The 19,613-nt window shown below is 47.9% G+C and overlaps 2 protein-coding genes across 4 annotated transcripts in view; one reads left to right on the top strand and one right to left on the bottom strand.

Annotated features, from left to right (window-relative positions):
- The first annotated feature begins 3,366 nt into the window (after positions 1-3,366).
- The window catches only part of CCNY (cyclin Y), a 122,857-nt gene continuing 106,610 nt past the window's right edge, over positions 3,367-19,613 (top strand). Inside the window, exons 1-2 of one of the 3 annotated variants that reach the window (XM_055543658.1) lie at positions 3,367-4,385; positions 7,207-7,313. Coding sequence is in view for 2 of the 3 variants with exons in the window: in XM_055543661.1 (XP_055399636.1) it covers positions 18,650-18,803 (154 nt within the window). In the remaining variant the exon portion in view is untranslated. Of the gene's footprint in view, positions 4,386-6,989; positions 7,086-7,206; positions 7,314-18,279; positions 18,804-19,613 lie in introns of those variants that run through there. The other 2 variants (XM_055543657.1, XM_055543661.1) reach the window with 2 other exon arrangements.
- On the bottom strand, positions 8,222-18,147 carry LOC129625384 (endogenous retrovirus group V member 1 Env polyprotein-like). The gene is made up of 2 exons (XM_055543656.1): positions 18,055-18,147; positions 8,222-13,034 (listed from the first exon to the last, which is right to left on the bottom strand). The coding sequence occupies exon 2, from the start codon at positions 12,815-12,817 to the stop codon at positions 11,765-11,767; it is 1,053 nt and encodes a 350-aa protein (XP_055399631.1). The 5' UTR covers positions 12,818-13,034; positions 18,055-18,147; the 3' UTR covers positions 8,222-11,764.

Genomic DNA, 19,613 nt, shown 5'->3' with positions numbered 1-19,613 from the left:
AAAGACACTTACTCCTTGGAAGGAAAGTTATGACCAACCTAGATAGCATATTCAAAAGCAGAGACATTACTTTGCCAACAAAGGTCTGTCTAGTCAAGGCTATGGTTTTTCCAGTGGTCATGTATGGATGTGAGAGTTGGACTGTGAAGAAAGCTGAGCACCGAAGAATTGATGCTTTTGAACTGTGGTGTTGGAGAAGACTCTCGAGAGTCCCTTGGACTGCAAGGAGATCCAACCAGTCCATTCTGAAGGAGATCAGCCCTGGGATTTCTTTGGAGGGAATGATCCTGAAGCTGAAACTCCAGTACTTTGGCCACCTCATGCGAAGAGTTGACTCATTGGAAAAGACTCTGATGCTGGGAGGGATTGGGGGCAGGAGGAGAAGGGGATGACAGAGGATGAGATGGCTGGATGGCATCACTGACTTGATGGACGTGGGTCTGAGTGAACTCCGGGAGTTGGTGATGGACAGGGAGGCCTGGCGTGCTGCAATTCATGGGGTCGCAAAGAGTTGGACACGACTGAGCGACTGAACTGAACTGAACTGAAGATATCATTTGTAATTTGGGATTTCATCAAAACTAGGAGATAATTTTTTTTTTTTTTGGCTGCATCACACAGTTTCTTGGATCTTAGTTCCCTGACCAGGGACCAAACCCATGCCCCTTGCTGTGGAAAGTGGAAGCACAGAGTTTTAATCATTGGACCACCAGGGAAGTCCCCATGTATTTTGTGATGAGAACCTAAGGCAGCCTATCGTTGGGCTGAGTTTCATTATAAAGATTGCTCTCATGTAGTAGCTGTGTCCTCACAAATGACTGGAACCCACAGGTGAGCCCCAGGGGCCAGGTGGGGAAGCTTCAGGGAGAGGTTGAGGGTCCCCTGGGAACTTGCATAGTGATCATTTCACCTGGTCAAGTTAAAACAAAGATGTCTCAGGATACTTGGAGCTTAAACTGAAGTGTTATCTGATCAGACTCTGATCTGATTTCTTCTGGAAACTTAGAGGAAAATTTCTAAAGAAAAAAGGACAGGCCATAGTAAAATGAGAAAAATACTTACTATTTTTTTGAGCCTTTGATCCTTAGAATTCTCATTTGTCAACTGAGATGCAAAATATGATAGAAACACATAAATTGCCAGATTAATGTATTTAAGCATACTTATACTAAAAAAATTTTACTAAATTTTATACTAAAATTATTTTTAATCTGAAATTTAAATTGTATTGAGTACCCTGTATTTTTATTTGCTAAACCTGCCAATCATATATACAAACTTTAGTCATTCTTCAAAAAATGTTATGTGGCAGTCTGGATAGAAGGGAAGTCTGGGGGAGAATAGATAACGTGTGTGTTTGGCCGAGGCCCTTTGCTGTGCACCTGAAACCACCGCAACATTGTTAAGTGGCTGTACTTCAATATACGACAAAAGGTTTAAAATGGAAAAGATTCCTTATCCACTTGAAAAAAAACCTTAGTCATTCTTCAAACATGACTGTCGTATTTGCTAAAAATGCATATATTCTCTTAGTCAGTTATCCACCCCCCCAAACCTTCCTAGGAAAAATGACTATGTTTGAAGAGGAGTTTTAAAGGTGGCACAAGTGGTAAAGAATCAGCCTGCCAATGCAGAGGACACAAGAGACGGGTCTGATCCCTGGGTCGGGATGACCCCCTGGAGGAGGAAATGGCAACCCACGCCAGTATTCTTGCCTGGGAAATCCCATGGACAGAGGATCTGGCGGGCTACAGTCCATGGGATTGCAGAGTCAAGACAGGAAAGCACACACTACTGCATATTATTATTAAAGAACAGATGACAGCCTATGAAAATTCCCAAACTGACCACTCAGTTCAGTTTAGTTCAGTCGCTTAGTCGTGTCCGACTCTTTGCGACCCCATGAATCGTAGCATGCCAGGCCTCCCTGTCCATCACCAACTCCCAGAGTTCACCCAAACTCATGTCCATCGAGTTGGTGATGCCATCCAGCCATCTCATCCTCTGTCGTCCCCTTCTCCTCTTGCCCCCAATCCCTCCCAGCATCAGAGTCTTTTCCAATGAGTCAACTCTTCGCATGAGGTGGCCAAAGTACTCGAGTTTCAGCTTTAGCATCAGTCCTTCCAAAGAACACCCAGGGCTGATCTCCTTTAGAATGGACTGGTTGGATCTCCTCGCAGTCCACTAGATGGAGCCAAATTGTTAAACAGAAATAACAGCCCATCCCGGGTCTGCTTAGTCTCAATGGCACGTCAAAATGAACCCTATTTGAGAATCACTGTTCTGAAAGAGATGGGTTTTTAACTTCCTCAAAATAACATAATTAACATATCCAATGTCTAAAAAAGGTATCAGACAACATATGCTTTTCAACAAGAGTATGCTTTGCGTTAAACATTTCCCATTTGCCATGAATGGAGATGGGGAGGAGAAGGGAGAAGGTGCAAAGTCACAGGAAATACCCAGGTAACAAGCCCTAAGACTGACGATGTAATGCACTGAACCTAAAACTGCAAATCAGAATCAAATACCAGGAAAACAGTGTAGGAAATTGCCAAGCTCCATTCTCTCCACCAGTGGGATGTTACCTTCCCGGGAGTCCTCTGACTAGAGGGCGAACCAATTCATTTTGCTGTTGCTGCCTCTCCCCAGACCTGGAAGAGATGGGATTTTTCTATTTTCCTTTCCTGTTTCAAGGGACTCCCTGGTGCTCTGGTTTAAAGTAAACTTCTGTTTTACCCTTGCATTTTCCCACAAGATCATTAGTGTTAAAATTCAAGCTCTTGTAATAATGTACCAGCCAGCCTGGGTTTGCCCCTGGAAATACAAAGAGCATTTGGGATTTAGAAAGTCCTGTCTCTTTTGAAAGCCTGATTTGCAAGTTTGTGATCTTAAAAATTCTCGATAGCAAAGGCTAGACTGCACAAACATGTTTTTCTTTGTATTCTAGAAGAATCATAATTCTGCCTGAGACAAATAGATGCTACCTACAGGGCATAGGGAGGTCATGTACATGGAGGTACAGGGAGAGAAGGACATCACCTAATTAAAAAGTAATATCCATTACGATTTTTCAGCATGACAGTGAAGCCAGCTTTATCAAGTACTTTCTAACACCTGATGTTTAGCCAGTAGTTATTCAGATCCAAGCAAACAGAAATACGTCCTACCTTTAATTTTATTACAAGTTAATCACTAAAGGGATATTGCCTATAAACTTAAATCATACATAATGGCCCATCTCTGGGAACCCTGCCTCCCAGGTAATGAGCATTAAGCTAAAATACCTTTGTTTAGCTCCCAGGAAACATTATGACCAGACCCACCTGTGAATGACTTCAGGGAGAAAGAAATTAACACATCCCCTCCAAAGGCTGACCGGAAACAGGAAATGTCTGACTTTACGCTCTCCCGTTAGTATAAAAGAAGCCTGAATGCTAACTCCAGACAAGCTGCTTATTTGGAACACATCCGTTATTTTTTTCAGGCTTCTGGCTTTCCTCTTAAAGTTGCTATTCCTCGCCCCAACAACTCATCTCTTGACGTACTGGTCTGTCATGCAGTGAGCAGTACAAGCTTGGACTCAGTTAACACGTGTACATTTTCAAGTGAGATGGACAAATATCCCTGCTATTCAGAGGTCATCTGTTGGGGCCACTCCAGCCATCCACAAACACTAGAACAAACTGATGTTCTCTGTTTCTCAGTGGCTGAAGTATTATAGAAGAGTCTAAGTGGCAAAAGAACTGTTCTAAAAGAATTTTTCCAAATGACTACCCACTCTTAAAAATTTCAGCACTGTAATAATGGAAGAACTTGCTAGGAAACTGGGGTTGTAACAGTTATGTTTTGGTAGTTAAGTGTTGCAGAAAGTTGAATAGTGTTTTGCCATTACACAGCAGAAACTATACATCTGCAGAAATAAAGAGAAATGAACAAAATGAGAAAAGCAAGCGCCATTATTCTGAGTTTGCAATAGCAAGGGGGCCAGCCACCGTCGCTGGTGTTTCGGTGGAGACTCAAGGGTGGGCAAGGAGTGGGAAAACTGTGTAAGATGGAGAAGGGGAGGTTTCAGGTGTGCCTGACCAGAGGCTGGTGGCAGGGGGCAGCTGAGGGTGGATAACCTAGAACCAGGGATCTTACGTGATTGGTTGGGGGTCAGATTTGACTCCCTCTGGCTGGCTTTAAGTTGGAAGCAGGGGCAAAATTAGGAAGGTGTGTCCGTTATTAATCAAGCCCTAGCCATCTGAGGCCAATTGTTACAGAAGTCACTATTTAGCTTCCTGGCTTGTTGCTAGAGACAGCAATCTTGCTTCCTCTAAGTTTGATTTCAAGGAGGCTGGCTTCTTGGGCTGGTTACTGTGGATAAGCGGTTGGTCTCTGGGGTAGGTGGCTGCAGGTCATGGGTCAATCTATTGCTCTGATGGTCTGGCCATTGGGTTTGTGTACATTCTGTCTCTCCCATTCCATTCCTTAATCTGTAACAGAAAGAAAAACTAAGCAGATACACCCAGATGTTGATGAGAGATAAAAATTAAAATTTTAATCATAATGTAAATTCCCTGGTGGTCCTAAGGTTAGTACTCTGTGCTTCCACTGTATCTATGATTTGATTTCCCAGGTGCCTCTCATATATAAGTGGAATCTTAAAATATGTGTTTTTTGTGACTGGCTTATTTCACTTGGCACAATGTCCAGGTTGGTTCATATGTAGCATATGTCAGAATTTCCTTTCTTCTTTTTTTTAACAGCCCCTCCTCCACCTGCTGCTCCCTGAGAAAAATTAGCAAAGATTTAATCTGAGAATAATGAACTCACAGCAGTGCCCTTATTTCTCTTAATTTCACCTTTTGGAAATAGGCCTCAATTTCCCTCATTTGTAAGATTGGGTCATAATATATACCTGTTCATGTGCCCGCTGCCTAGCACAAAAGAGGGGATGAGGGGCTGTTAGGTCTCCCCTGCTAGTCCCTTCAAGATGGTTTTCCCCTGTACCCCATTTCCCCCTACTCAATTTCCTTTCTTTTCTTTTGACCCTCCTAGGAACTGAGAGAGGGAGGGACCAGGGTGAGCTGTCGGTCATGACATGCAGAGGTCATGGCCTGGCGGGGATAGCCTGAGAGGGAAGTAAACTCACTAGGCCCAGGACAACACAGGGATTCTCAAGGGGAAATTCAGCCTTTGTAAGGCTGGAAAATATTCCATTGTAGTTATACACCACATTTTGTTTATCCACTCATTTGTCGACGGACCCTTAGGTTGCTTCCACCTTTTGGCTACTGTAGATGCTGCTGCTGTGAACAGGAATGTACAAAAATCTTTTTGAAACCCTGCCTTCAAATTTTTGGGGGGAGTACACTCAGAAGTGGGACTGCTGAATCATACAATAATTTTATTTTTATGTTGGGGGAATTCCTCTGGAGAAGAAAATGGCAACCCACTCCAGTATCCTTGCTTGGAGAATCCCATGGACAGAGGAGCCTGGCAGGCTACAGTCCATGAGGTTGCAAGAGTCGGACACAACTTAGCGACTAAACCACCACCACCATACTAGTTTATATAGCAGCCGCACCAGTTTACATTCCTACCAGCAGTGCACAAACACGTTTCTTACTCCTAAGTTTGATTTCCTGGTGTGCTGGTCTGGAGTAGATTGCTTATTTGGTCACTTAGTCGTGTCTGACTCTTTTGTGACCCTCTGAACTGTAGCCTGCCAGGCTCCTCTGTGCATGGGATTCTGGGGCAAGAATACTGAGTGGGTTGCCATTCCTCCTCCAGGGGATCTTCTTGACCCAGGGATCAAACCCATATCTCCTGCACTGGCAGGTGGATTCTCTATCACTGAGCCACCTGGGAAGCCTGTGGAGTAGATCAGAAGCAGTGAATTAGAAGGGACCAGCAGGTGAAATAATAGTGTCATCTGGCTGAGAAACAAGAATTCTAAGAAGCAAAACTAGCACTTTGGATTATTACAATATTCAATAATGTATACTTAACGATGCTTTGGAATGTAATGAAAACCTTAAATTATGTCTGATTTCCCATTCACAAGGAGGCAGACATCTATACACATTTTAGAAAAACAGCCACTGATAAATATGTAAGTACTGAAACGTTTGATTATATTATTTCTGAAACGAAGAGTGCTATCAAAAATGGTGCAACTTTTCAAAGGGTCCTTTAAGGAGGTCTTTTCATTTACCCAGGAAGTTTATTTAAATGGTCTGGACCTCTTCCTATAATGCCACATCAGTGAGACATTGCTGTTTCCATGTATAATGATCATACAGGGGCCTTTTCAAATTTAAACCATGATGTAATAAGGACATACACTAAGCCAGAATGATATTTTCAGGTAACCGTGTTTGTATGGTAGGGAAATGTTTATTAATTAAGGAAAGCACTAATCCGTTGAGTTGGGAAAACACTCTCCAAACCATTGGAGAACAACAGGTCTAACAGATAATTACCATTTGGGGGTGTATATTGAACTGTCTTATGTACAGAGCACTAGGATCTGAGAGAAGTGAGGAGGTGACATATGACCTGAGAAGGGTCATGACCTAGTTATGACACACAAGGCACATTATTACAGTGTGTGGGCTGCACGTGGGAAGGGGGGGTGGTCAGAGAGGTGTGCCCTTTATCCTGGGCAAGCCAGGCCTGGGGTCCTGGAGATGCAGGGTGAGCTGGGAGGCAGATGAAATGGTTGTTGGAAAGCTTACTCAGGGCTCACCATCAGAGATCAAAGTCAAGATTAGGGAATCCAGAGTAACCCGAACAGAAGGTATTGTGACTGAGACTAAATAAGTCACTGATGGTTAATGGGCTTCCCAGGTGGCACAGTGGTAAAAGAACCCACCTGCCAAAGCAGGTGATGTAGGAGATGCGGGTTTGACCCCGGGTTGGGAAGATCCCCTAGAGTAGGAAATGGCAACCCACTCCAGTATTCTTGCCTGGAAAATTCCACGGGCAGAGGAGCCTGGCGGGCTATAGTCCATGGACTCGCACAGTTGGACATGACTGAACACGGCGCCCTGATAGTTAAAACGGCAGAGGCGTGTGGGGACATCTCACATAATGAGGTTGTGCGTGCCCATTTTTTTTTTTTTAATGTTTCCCATCTTGAAATGGGAAAAGTGCTGCTGTCCTTTGTTTGCCCCACATCCTGGCCCCTTTGTGAAGTCGGCTGTGTTGTCATTTTAGGGTCACGGTGAGGAAACTGGGCGGTGAGCTCGACGTCTCTTCAGTCACATCATGTCAGGAGCTGAACTGGGACTGGAATTCCCTGCCCTGGAGCTTTCTGCCACCAGGTGAGCCTTGGTCCTGTTATTTTCCAGTGCTAAATATCATCTCCTTCCTAGAAAAAGCTTTTGTTTCTAATAAAAAAAAGCTTTTTGTTTCTCAGACACTGCCCACTATGTGGGCTGTGAAGCCTGGAGGGTAGCAAACTCGGTCAAACTTGCAGGTTAGTACCCTGGTTTCCTCAGCAGTTAGGAGGTGGCCTGAAACTAAGGTGACTTGGTTTTTGAAAAGTCTTTTTTAGAGACACTAGATTTTTGGTGGCTGGCACTGAGACTTCTATTCAGTACAGATTCCATACTAGCCAATAATCCTTGGCTGGACTGATGATTTCTATCTACTACTAAGTCGCTTCAGTTGTGTCTGACTCTGTGCAACCCCATGGACTGCAGCCTACCAGGCTGCTCCGTCCATGGGATTTTCCAGGCAAGAGTACTGGAGTGGGGTGCCATTGCCTTCTCCCTGATTTCTATCTAGGTGAAGGTATTCATCTGTTTTACAGGCAATGAAGCAATGGCTTTTGCATGTACATCTGACACTTCAGTGAATATTTCAGAAAATCACTCAAATGTAAGACTACTGAGATTGCTTATAATATTTAAGGCTTTTAAAAAATTAACTGGATTGGTAGGGAATGAATCTTGGCCACATTTTCTTTTTCAACTCTAAGTTCCCTTATTCACTAGTTGTATCTTTAAACCTAAGTTACCACTCATTGATTACAAACAGTTCAAGGCATTAAAGTATTCTAGAATGTTCTGCAAACAAGTGCAGTTTAGGATGTATACTTACAATTAATTGCAAGGTGGAGTGGGCTCCCTTACTTCCTAACTCACCTCAATGGTAGAGAAAATAACCTTGGAGCTTTGTTCTACGGATAAATGAAGCACTTTACCTTGGTCCAGGTCAAGTTGCTATCAGAGTCAATACTTCCCCTGTAGCTGGTTACTATAAGATTTTCCAGGGGCCTGTTTTGGAGGGGGAGGGGTCACTGGAAAATAAAGTGACAGAAGAGCACTGGTGGCACAACAAAGGGTCTTGGTTACCCCACAGTGCCTTGCCAACGCCAGCGGCTGCCATGGAAACGGGCCACCGGGTGGGTGGAGCACACACACTCGGAGCAGTTACTTAGCCTGAGCTTGGGGCCATTTTCCTTCTTTTGACCAAAGGTCCACGTCCTGGGTTAACTTGGCTCAGTGTTTTCTGTCTTCTAGGAGGTGATTCAGGGAGTTGTGCAAATGACTGGTTTGTGTAATTATGGCTCCCTGATTCAGTTGAGGTGGTTTCTTTATATAAGCAGATATTTATAAATTGTTTGAGCTGACAGTGATATTGCTCATGTTTTCAATATTGTGATTCCTTTCAAAATTCTGCTTAAAAATACCCAGCTTCTATAGCTAAAAAGTTTGAAGAGCAGTAATAAGCCATCCCCCCAAGTTTCATATTTACTTCTCTACAACAACCAAAACCTTCAACAGCAATTATGGAGATGAAGGAAAAAAAAATTCCCAAGTACTTCTGTCTGCTGAGAACAGGGTGGGGTTAGCTGATCCAGCTGGAAGCTTTCTAAGAAGGCTGAGTGTTCAAGGACAGGGTCTCAGGCTGCACTGCTTACCTCCCCTCGCCCCCTCCAGCCCCACACCTGGGCCAGATCCATGTGAGAAAGTGCCCCTGCATTCAGACTTCCAAGGGCTACATCACAGGAGATGCTGGGGCTAAAGGCATGGGTTTTTCCTGAATAACGCTTCTCAACCTTGCTGCCTTTGGTTGGGAGGGCTGAGTTCTACAGAAATAACAAGGCCCCCCTCTCTTCAAGTCTAGAACTAATCCTAAGCAGTCACTCCCAAACCACTTCAAAAAGAGGAAAGGAGAGAAGCAAGGCTCACTAGAATGTGTCTCTTTTCTACTCAAAACATCTGCAGAATCCTCTCTCATTATTCCAATCTGCTTTTCTGAGCTACTGTTCAGTGATTCCTGGAGGTGCGGCAGGAGGGTGATCTTGCAGACAAGATCCCCACTTTGGCCATTTCTCAGTAGTGTGACCTTCCACAGATTTAATGATCAGAATTAGTGTCTTTATTTGTAAAATGGAGGATAAAAGCATAGGCTTGGTAGTAAAAACAAACAAACAAAAAAACTTAGTATCCAGCAGGTGGTCAATAAATGACACCTTTCACCATCATATTGGCACCATTTCTCTGTAAAATGGAGAATAAAAGCATAGGCTTGGTTTTACATATATATGTATATATACATATATATAAACAACCAACTTAGTATGTACCACGTGTTCAATAAGAGATGCCTTTCATCATCATCTTGGCATCACACTGCTTCTGTGGACTTTCCTGGAACCCTCACCACGTGTCAAGCAGGAGTCATTTCTGTCTTGAGGATTTTCATGTGCGTGTGATGTTTTGGTGGGAGGGGGTTGGCAGTCTGGAAAATTACTGATGAGGCCATGGTACTTATCTTTCCTTTCCTGGCCTGTGGACCCAAAGTCATATCCTGAATAAGCCCCACAGACACATTGCTAAGGGGAATATGGCAGGAGCATTAGAGGAGAAGGTGGGATGGGGGCGGGTAGTGCACAAAAGTTGCTGTAGACCAGCAGCCGTCCATCACCGGGCAACAGCCTGTGGCTGCCGTGCCCCCTGGTCGAGTCTGCGCGCACCCCCAGATGGTGTTCTCTGTTGACACTGCCATTCTCTTCTGCCAATGACCCTTCAGCACGGAAAGCTTGCAGAAGTCATGCTGTCTCCTATGTGCCATTCTGTGTCTCCTTGTAAGCCCTTCAGCCCACATCATTAATATAAATCTGTTAACTGTTACGATTAAATAAAAAGTTCATGTGTCTGCATGGACATGCCGCACACATAGGGTCGAATGACTGCATGCTTCCTTTCACACAGCACCCACATCACAAAACAGCAACTGGAACAGATCACACAGTAACCATGCACCGCAGCCCTGAAAATCTGAATGTTCACTGACTTGCAGTTACATTCCAGTCAAACTTGCCTGGGAAGCAAAAGGGTCGGAACTGCCTTAATAAAGAGAAGTCATTTCATCCTGTTGCTACCTCCGCACCTCTATGTGACTGGAATTCTTTAGAACTTTCCTTCCTCATCTTGGCATTAGCACTTTGCTGTCATTCATTTTCCCAGTATTACTGACCTGGGCCCTTGGACTCTTTAATCAACAGACATTGACATGAGGCCAGATGAGAATTTCCGACAAGGTTTTATGGCAGCTCACACTGCAGCACAAGGGAAGAAAGGCAAGGATCAGGTGTCCTTGCCTATCTGCTCCTTCACAAAGAGCTCCCTGGGTCCTTACATGGGGTGACGGTGGGAATGGACCTGCAGTCCAGGCAGGGGGCATGGCTCAGGTGGTCTGTCCCTCCTCCTTGGCAGTGCCATATGAATAAATTGTGCACAGTTTTTTGCTTTCTGCATTAGCACTTCAAAATGGCAGACTTGCAGACTACCGCCACTGGGAAGGGTGTGTAGTGGTCAACATCGCCCTACTGCACAGGCGTGAGGTTGTTTTTAATCACTTGCAGTTAACTTATCACCTTCAGCACCATGTTGTTTAAGGAAGCTTCACCCCTTGGTCAGTCTACGGATGCCAGCTTCCTGTTGTTCAAGGAGGCGCTGTCCAGGGGCAAGTGTCCTGGCAGATGACCCAAGATCCCAGCTGATCTCATCTTCCTTTGAGGGGTTCTACACCCTTTGTTCTTAAGGGTCAAGGAGCCGAATGTCTCTTCTTCTGGAGCTTCTTCCTGCCGAGACCCTAGCCTAGCCGAGAGGTGCAGAAGTCCCTCGCTGACTGTTCCAAAGACCTATAGGGACCAGGGTCACCTTCTAGGAATGGGTTTAAATCCTTGGGCCATCAGGAGCCTCACTTGGAACTGTTGAAGCATGGAAGACACAAATCTAACTAAAGATTAAACAGGCAGGCTCTGAATAATGGCAAAAGAACTAGCACCACTAGAGGGCCCAGGAGAGGCAAGAACCAAGGAATGAAATAGGATGAAGCCTTTGACTGAGTCCCATATAGTTTGGGCAGTGGGGTAGCTGAACCCACGTAGCCATTTAAATGTTCATAAATTTCCTGAGTATTTATTTCAACTTCCGCTGAGTTGTTGATGCATGTTCTACAAGTTTTGTTAATCACTGCATAGACACCCCCTTGTTCATCCAGAAGATGATCCAGGGTTATTGTCAAATACAACATTGGCTAAGAATCTGGGGACTCTTGGAGACCCCTTAAAGGCATCACCAGTTGTTTTTTTTGGCTGCACCAGGCATATCAAGCAGGATCTTCGTTCCCTGACCAGGGATTGAACCTGCACCCTTGGCAGTGAAAGCATGGAGTCCTGACCACTGGACCACCGGGGAATTCCCATCACCGTTTTTTGAGACCAGGTTTTCTATGGCCTGTGTGAGGTTTCTTAAGATTATTTCATGATAGGCAAAACCCCCCAAGGGGCAGCCAGACCTATGGCTGCCCCAATTCCTGCCAGGACTAGTCTGAGTACCCAGTTATGTCTGTTTTGAGAGGTGGCATTATTATATGCAGTGGTGCTTAGTCCTTTAGTGCCTAATCGGCCCAAAGTGCATTCTCCTCGGAAGTGAACATTGTCTAAGCATGGGTAGGCCATTGCTCGGAGAGGCCAGGAGAAGGAGGAATTTGGGCTCCCTTCAAAGGGTAGTTTATTCTGCGGTGGACCACAGAGGAATAGATATCCGGCAGGGGTACAAGCTTGGCGGGGTGAAGTAGAATTAAACCATTGACGTAAAAGGGCACCCCAACGAGGGGCATTACTGCACCTGGGGGACAAAGGCCCTCCTTCTAGCAGTCCCCCATCTAGTTCTGAGTTTTCCTCTATTTCCTCCTCATCGCTGAAAGCAGAGGGGGTCTGATAGGTGAGCCTCCAGGCCGGGGCTGCTGTTCCTCTCCAATGCGTACAAGATGTGTTGGGCTGGGTGCCTGGGGAGAGCAGAGATGAGTCCACACACCAGTGAGTCTGGTTAGGGGTGCAGGAGGAGCTTAACGTGGAAAATGACATTGGATAAATAGACAGTGAGCTTCCTGCATCAATAAGGCAGGCATCTGTCTGGCAGGGGCAACAGGGTTTTCCTTGCCCTGTGCAGAGAAAGGGCCGCTTGATCCAGAGACCCGTTTGGTTCCAAGTGTCTGTAAGCTCTACACACCCCATTTCCTCGTGATCTTCAAGATCCACTATTAGAAGCAGTGTGTTCCTAACCGGTTCAGAAGTCAGGGTGAGATTAACATCCTCATCTACCGGCACAATCTGGAGCTGAGGAATCCCCTCTTGTGGGTGGGGATGACAGGTCCAACAACTGGAGAGATTATTTCCTGAGGCCAACATGCTGGAGAAGTTGACGACTGAGTTCTCTCTCCAGGTTCCCTTCTCCTCGTTGTTTTGTCCCCAACCCCTCCTTAGGAGAAGGGCCAGGAGAAGAGTCCATGTTTCCCATCCTGTCATCGGTTCTGGTCTTCTAGGCTCTGAGGGTCCAAAACTGCTTATCCGGAGGGGGTGGCTGAGCAAACCAGGAATATGTGACCAAAAATGCAATGACAAAATAAGCAACCAGAAGTCCAGCCTAATGCATCACTTTTTACTCATCAGTTGGTGGTGCTTTTCTTCTGCATAAGTATCTCAGGTCTTCAACTGGCTCACAGGTGTGTTCTTCCGTTGTAGCCTGTGGGGTTTTTGGAGGCAAGAGATTTAATCTAGTTAAATGTAACTAACTAGGTATTCCTTGTAGTTCACTGGCAGTGAGGGTGGCTAAAATTACTCCTTAGAGGCCCTTCCATTTTGGTAGCTGATCTTCAGGGGATTCCCTCCTTCCAAGTTTTAAGAACTTGGTTCCCAAACTTAAGTCATAAAGAAGCTGCCCCTCTGTTGTATCCCTAGTGGGCGCTGGTGGTGCCTTGTTGGCACTAGCCAAGGCTGCTTCGTGATCCTGTTCCAGGTTAACGGTACATGTGTAGACACTGGCTCAATTCCTCACACCAGTGGTAAGGAAGGGCCTCTGCTAGGTCATGTCAAATGGGCTAAACTTCAGGATACCCTGGAGGCAGTGTGTACCCCAAGGAGTGCAAGAGGAACCAGGGCTCACGAGTCTCTTGGCAAAGTTTTGTTAAGGTTTTCTTTAAAGTATGGTTCATTTTTTCCTACTTTTTCCTGAAGACTGGAGGTGCCAAGAAGTGTGTAAATTATAGCTAATCCCCAAGGTGTTTGTTAGGCCTTCCTTTGCTATGAAGGAGGGCCCATTATGGCTCTGGAGGGATTTTAGAAGTCCAAACCAAGCAACTGTCTGTCTCCTATAAGACAGACTCACAGACTTCAGTGGCCTTTTCAGATTGAATGGGGAAGACTTCCAACCATCCTGCAAAAGTACTGATGGACACAGGAAGATACTTTTATCTTGACTGTGGGGGGATCTGGATGAAGTTCAATTGCCAGTCTTCCCCCAGGTCTGTCCATTGGTGTTGAACTGGCTTGAGTAACGAACCAGGGATTGCATGGGCTTACAGATTATTACAGGGATACAAATCACAAACAAGGGTCACTTGTTTTATTGCTCCTTTAAGCCCCTTTCCTGAAAAAGTCCTTAGTATCAAGTCCCATAGTGCACTCCTCCCATAGGTGGTGGCATCATATGAACCCTAATGAACCTTCATTGTTAGGCTCCAGGGATAAGAAACTTGTCATCCTTTCTATACCAGCTTGTTCCAGCCTTCTTATAGCCCCATTTTTCAGCATCCTCTTGTTCCTGTGGGGAATACTGGGGAAGGCAGGCCGTTCAGGGTGGGGAGACAATCACTAGGGCCATGATTTGGTGATGCTCTGCACCTGCACTGTGTGTTTAGGGACTTGATTAGCTTTGTTCTTTCTTTGGGTTATAGAGGACCTGTCCTTCCAAAGGCCCTTACAGGGAATTACTGGTGCCTGGGTCAGGAACTGCACTGCTTTTAAAAGAGCTAAGATTAAATCTTCATGTTTGATGGCAGAATCTCTAGCAGTTAACATTCCTGTCTCTCTCCAAATGGCAGCATGAGCATGTACATATCATATGGAATCCATATTTAGAATCAGTAAAAATATTTTTCTGGGCTGAAGTCTGGGTGGTGGGGCCTTGGCTTCGCTGATTTTATATAAGCTAACTATGTGTGCTGTGCTTAGTCTCAAAGTCGTGTCCAACCCATGACGATCACATGGACTGTAGCCTGCCAAGCTCCTCTGTCCATGGGGATATCAAAGCAAGAATACCAGAGTGGGTTGCCTTGCCTTCCTCCAGGGGATCTTCCCAACCCAGGGATTGAACCCAGGTCTCCAGCACTGCAGGCGGATTCTTTACCATCTGAGCCACCAGGGAAGCCCTAACTATAGCAGCCTGCCATTTGGATTCCCATCTCTATAAACTACTCCCGTCAATGAACCGTTCAGCCTCAGGGTTGTCATGAGGTTCATCCAGAAGACTGGATCTGACAGAATAAGTTTGTTTTACTGTCTCTGTACACTGATGCAATAAATTTCCATTTTCAACAGCTGGGAGAAGTGCTGGGTTTAAGGCTTGGCACACCTTTAAAGTAATATCAGGGGCGTCCATTAGAAGAGCCTGGTATTTTGCTAACCTCCCTCTGGTTCACCAATGGTATCCTTTGGCTTCTAACACAGATTGCACCTGATGAAGGGTTAATTTATCTAGACGTTGTCCCAGGGTGAGCTTGCAAGCCTCACTGACCAGTAGGGCCATGCTGCTAACGCCTGAAGGCAGCTGGAGCATCCCAAGGCTACTGAGTAGAACTGTTCTGCAAAGTAAGCCACTGGCCGTTGATCTGCTCCCAATTTTGGGGTCAGGACTCCTAGTGCTATCCCTGCCCTCTCATGGATAGGGTGAAGGGTTTGTCTAAATTTGGAAGCCCCAGTGCTGGTGCTTTGCTCAACTCAGTCTTGAGTCTCAAAGTGCTACTGATGCTCCCTACTCCACTGAAAGGGTTCCCTTTCTCCCTTCCGAGCTTCATACATAAGGCCATGCTTGGAATCCAGATACGGCAGAACCCAGACATTCCGAGAAAGCCTCGGAGTTGTCTCTTTGTGGCTGGAGGTGGTAATACACAAACTGCTGTTTTCTGATCTATGGCCAGGGGGTCAAAACAAACCCTAAACATTGAACCTGTTGTAAAAGATCAGGCTTTGTTGAGGAGACTTTATATCCCCTTTCTGCCAGGAAACTTGGGACCTTAACAGTATTCTGATCTGAATCTTGCCTTATCTCACAACTTATTCATGGTCAGACATGAGTTTCAGCAAACTCTGGGAGACAGTGAAGGATGGGGAGCCTGGTGTGCTGCAGTCCATGGGGACACAAAGAGTGGGACATGATTTAGTGACTGAACAACAATTAATAGGTCATCAACATACTGGAACACAGCCTTCCACATTACAGGCCCAGTTCCATCAGTTCTTTTGCTAATGCATTTCCAAAGAGATGGGGGCTCTAGAGAAAGCCTCAGGGAAGCACTGTCCAAGTGCTTCCAGGGTATCAAGTTCCCTCCATTCAAAGGCAGAAAGGTGTGAGAGTCTGGATGAAGGGGGACAAAGAACATGCATCCTTGAGGTCTAGGAGAGAGAAGTACTGAGCACCCCTGGCATTTAGGTGAGTTGGGTTTATGTATGGGTTTGGCACCAACGGGTGAATGGGGTGGATGACCCATAAGTCTTATACAAACCGGGGCCAAAACATATCCCTGTGAGGCTTTTTGGATGGGAGAATTCGAGTGCTGTAATAGGACTGACTGGGGTCAGTGGGACTGTGTTTTAGGAATTTGGTGAGCAGAGCAGCAGTTTGATCTGCGACCCCTCCTCCCTGACAAGGTCTCAGGCTTTAAAAGATAGTGCCTCTATCAGGGGTATCTTCCCACAGGCTTGACCTCTATTTCCATCCAGGGAACAAGCTTTGCCTTTCCTGGAACAGATATAGTTCCAAACCACAGGATCCACCTGTTCCCTAATTTCTTGGGGAATATTTTCATGACTAATGGGTGGGGCATCTGGGGCTACTAACAAATGCATTCTCTGTTCTGATTTTCTGTCTTCTTGGCTCTTACCTGGTTCTAAGAGTATACTAACTCCCAGTTTATTTAGCAAATCTCTTCTGAGGTGGGGAAGAGGCCACTCAGGCATATACAAAAAAGAATGAGAGATGAGATGACACCAGCTGCAAACTCACAGGTAAAGGGGAGGGGGTGTAAATCATCTTACGTTTGGCCGCCCATTAATCCCCAGTTAGTACAGTCGCCTTAGAGACGCGGGTGGGCTGGGGACGGCACAGCCGGGCAAGTCAGAACAAGGACACCGACCACTTATTCCAATAAACGGCAACAATACACTTAAGACATGGAGCTTTTAAAATACGGGGTAACAAAAAGACAGAAGGGAAAGCACAAGTTTAAAAAAGAATAAACTCGTCCAGAATTAGACAATATCATGTTTACAGTGCCTCTGGCAAGCTGTACACACATTGCGGACGCCGAGCATTTGCTCCCTTTTGTTACCAGTTAGCACCTGTGTCGACACGTCGTGTTTCTGGGCCTCAGTTTCCTTGTATGGAGAATGGGGTCACGCCAGGTTCCACCCACTAAAGCATTCTGTCCCCGGTCTCAGGATGCCTTCCCCGGCCATTTGGAAAGGGGGGGAAGGGTTGTTTCAGCTGCCTTATTTTGTCCTTCCTGGAGGCGAGGGGGCAGCGCTGCAGAGTGTGTGTGTGTGTGTGTGTGTGTGTGTGTGAGGACTGGGACCACCCGGCAGTGTGTGTGTGTGTGTGTGTGTGTCAGGATGGGGACCACCCGGCAGTGTGTGTGTGTGTCCGCGTGTGTGTGTCAGGATGGGGACCACCCGGCAATGTGTGTGTGTGTGCGCGTGTGTGTGTCAGGATGGGGACCACCCTGCAGTGTGTGTGTGTGTGTGTGTGTGTGTGTGTGTGGATGGGGACCACCCTGCAGTGTGTGTGTGTGTGTGTGTGTGTGTCAGGATGGGGACCACCCGGCAGTATGTGTGTGTGTGGCAGGATGGGGACCACCCTGCAGTGTGTGTGTGTGTGGATGGGGACCACCCGGCAGTTTGTGTGTGTGTGGCAGGATGGGGACCACCCTGCAGTGTGTGTGTGTGTGTGTGTGTGGCAGGATGGGGACCACCCTGCAGTGTGTGTGTGTGTGTGGCAGGATGGGGACCACCCTGCAGTGTGTGTGTGTGTGTGTGTGTGTGTATGGGGACCACCCTGCAGTGTATGTGTGTGGATGGGGACCACCCGGCAGTTTGTGTGTGTGTGGCAGGATGGGGACCACCCTGCAGTGTGTGTGTGTGTGTGTGTGTGTGTGTGTGTGGCAGGATGGGGACCACCCTGCAGTGTGTGTGTGTGTGTGTGTGTGTGGCAGGATGGGGACCACCCTGCAAAGTTCTCGCACCCACAGCCGACTGCGTGGTGGGGTGAACAGGAGAGCCTGGCGCACCTGACGATAAACCTGCTGAGAGCGCGGCGCCGCCCCGGCCCAAGGTGCATTCTGGGCAGACGACCGGCGGCTGAGGACGGGAGAGCGCCCCAACCCTGCCCATTAACTCTGACCTCTGAGAGTTTAAAGGAGAAAAAAAAAAAATCTCCACCCTCCACCCCGACTCCCATCCGCCGATGCCAGTGGCCCAGGCGCCGCACGCACCTCTCTTCCCTGCGCCGGTTCCTCGCTACACCACTGCACCGCCGGCGCGCGCGGGCGGAAGGCTGCCCCCTCCTCCGCATCCGCTTCCAGGGCAGAGGGCGGGGCGAGGCCGGGCGGGCGGGGCGGCCCGCGGGTGGGCGGGGCGCGGGGGCGGGACCGGGCCCGCGGGTGGGCGGGGCGCGGAGGGCGCGGAGGGCGGGGCCGGGCCCCAACGTCCCCCGGGCCGCCCACGCCCGGGCCCAGCGCCGCGCCTCCCCGCAGCCCGCGTTACCGTCGCCCACGGCCTCTCGCGTCCCCGCCGCCTGCTTTCGCCCCCGCGTCTCCGCATCCCGAACGGCCGCGCCCCCTGAACCGGAACCGCTTGCGGCCGCCGGCGCAGAGCCGGGCCGATCGGGAAGCGGAGGCGGTTGCGCGGCGCCCGCCATGGCGGCGGCGGGGTGAGCCGGGCCGGGCGGCCGCAGTCGCGCGGGCGCGGGCGCTCCTCCGCCGCGGACAGGCCGCCGGGCCGGGCGAGGGGAGCCGGGCCGCCCATGGCGAGGCCGCGCCGCCGCCGCCGCTGCTGACCCGGGGCCGCGCCGGGGCCGGGGCGCCAGCCATGGGGAACACCGCCTCGTGCTGCGTGTCGTCCAGCCCCAAGCTCCGCAGGAATGCCCACTCGCGGCTGGAGTCCTGCCGGCCCGACGCCGACCTGAGCCGCGAGGACACGGGCTGCAACCTGCAGCACATCAGCGACCGGGAGAACATCGACGGTGAGGCGGGCGGGCGGGGGTCCCTCTGATTCCTCCGACGCCCCGAGCCTCCTGCGCGCGCGCCCCGCACCCCGCGCCCCGCCCGGCGGCCGTTGCTCTCGACCGGTTACCGCGAGCGGACCGGGGTCTTCGCCCCGGAGAGCGGGCCGGGGCGGGGTCCAGGCCGGGCTTCGGCTGTCTGTCCGGCGGAGCTGCCTGTCGAGTTGCGCGCGAAAGGGTGAGCCTGTTTGTATCCCGAGAGGCGAAGGCGATGGGGACCCTGGGCACGGCCGAGGACTGAATGCCTGGGCCGGCTCCCCGGAAACTCGCGAATTGAGCCCACTTGCTGGCCCTGACCCCATTTCTTTAAAAAAACAAAAAAACCCCCCACAGCCCTCCTCGCAAAATACCAACAACAAAAAGGATTTTGGGTGGGGGAATGTTGAGAGATTGCAGTCAAATAACGTCACCTGAATTCGTTAACATTTTTTTTTCTTTACAGTATTATCGCAGTGATTTGCAGACAGCTTTGGAATAAGTCCCCTTGTTTTTGCTTGAGGTTGAATTACAGTCCTGTGAATTTCTGAGTGATTTCAATGACTTCTGGACTAGGATTTGTAAAGGAAGTTAAAAGACTGATCGCTGCTCCTAGTAATGATTGTTTATTTAATTGGTCTTACAGTATTTTATTAGTACTGTTTTATCAATAAGCTTATGTGATTTAGTATCTAATAGATGGGTAGTTTATGCATCAAACAGTTTATGTAATTTTCAACTTAAAAAAATTTGAAATTGGAAATATATTTTTATGAAATCTTGACTTTTTTTAAA

This window comes from Bubalus kerabau, chromosome 13, assembly GCF_029407905.1.
Source record: "Bubalus kerabau isolate K-KA32 ecotype Philippines breed swamp buffalo chromosome 13, PCC_UOA_SB_1v2, whole genome shotgun sequence".
NCBI lineage: Eukaryota > Metazoa > Chordata > Mammalia > Artiodactyla > Bovidae > Bubalus > Bubalus kerabau.
Note: the sequence above shows the minus strand (reverse complement) of the source record. Positions and strands in the feature narration are given on the sequence as shown.

Coding starts and splice junctions, on each gene's coding strand:
- LOC129625384 (XM_055543656.1), bottom strand. CDS start 12,817: ATGACAGGATGGGAAACATGGACTCTTCTCCTGGCCCTTCTCCTAAGG.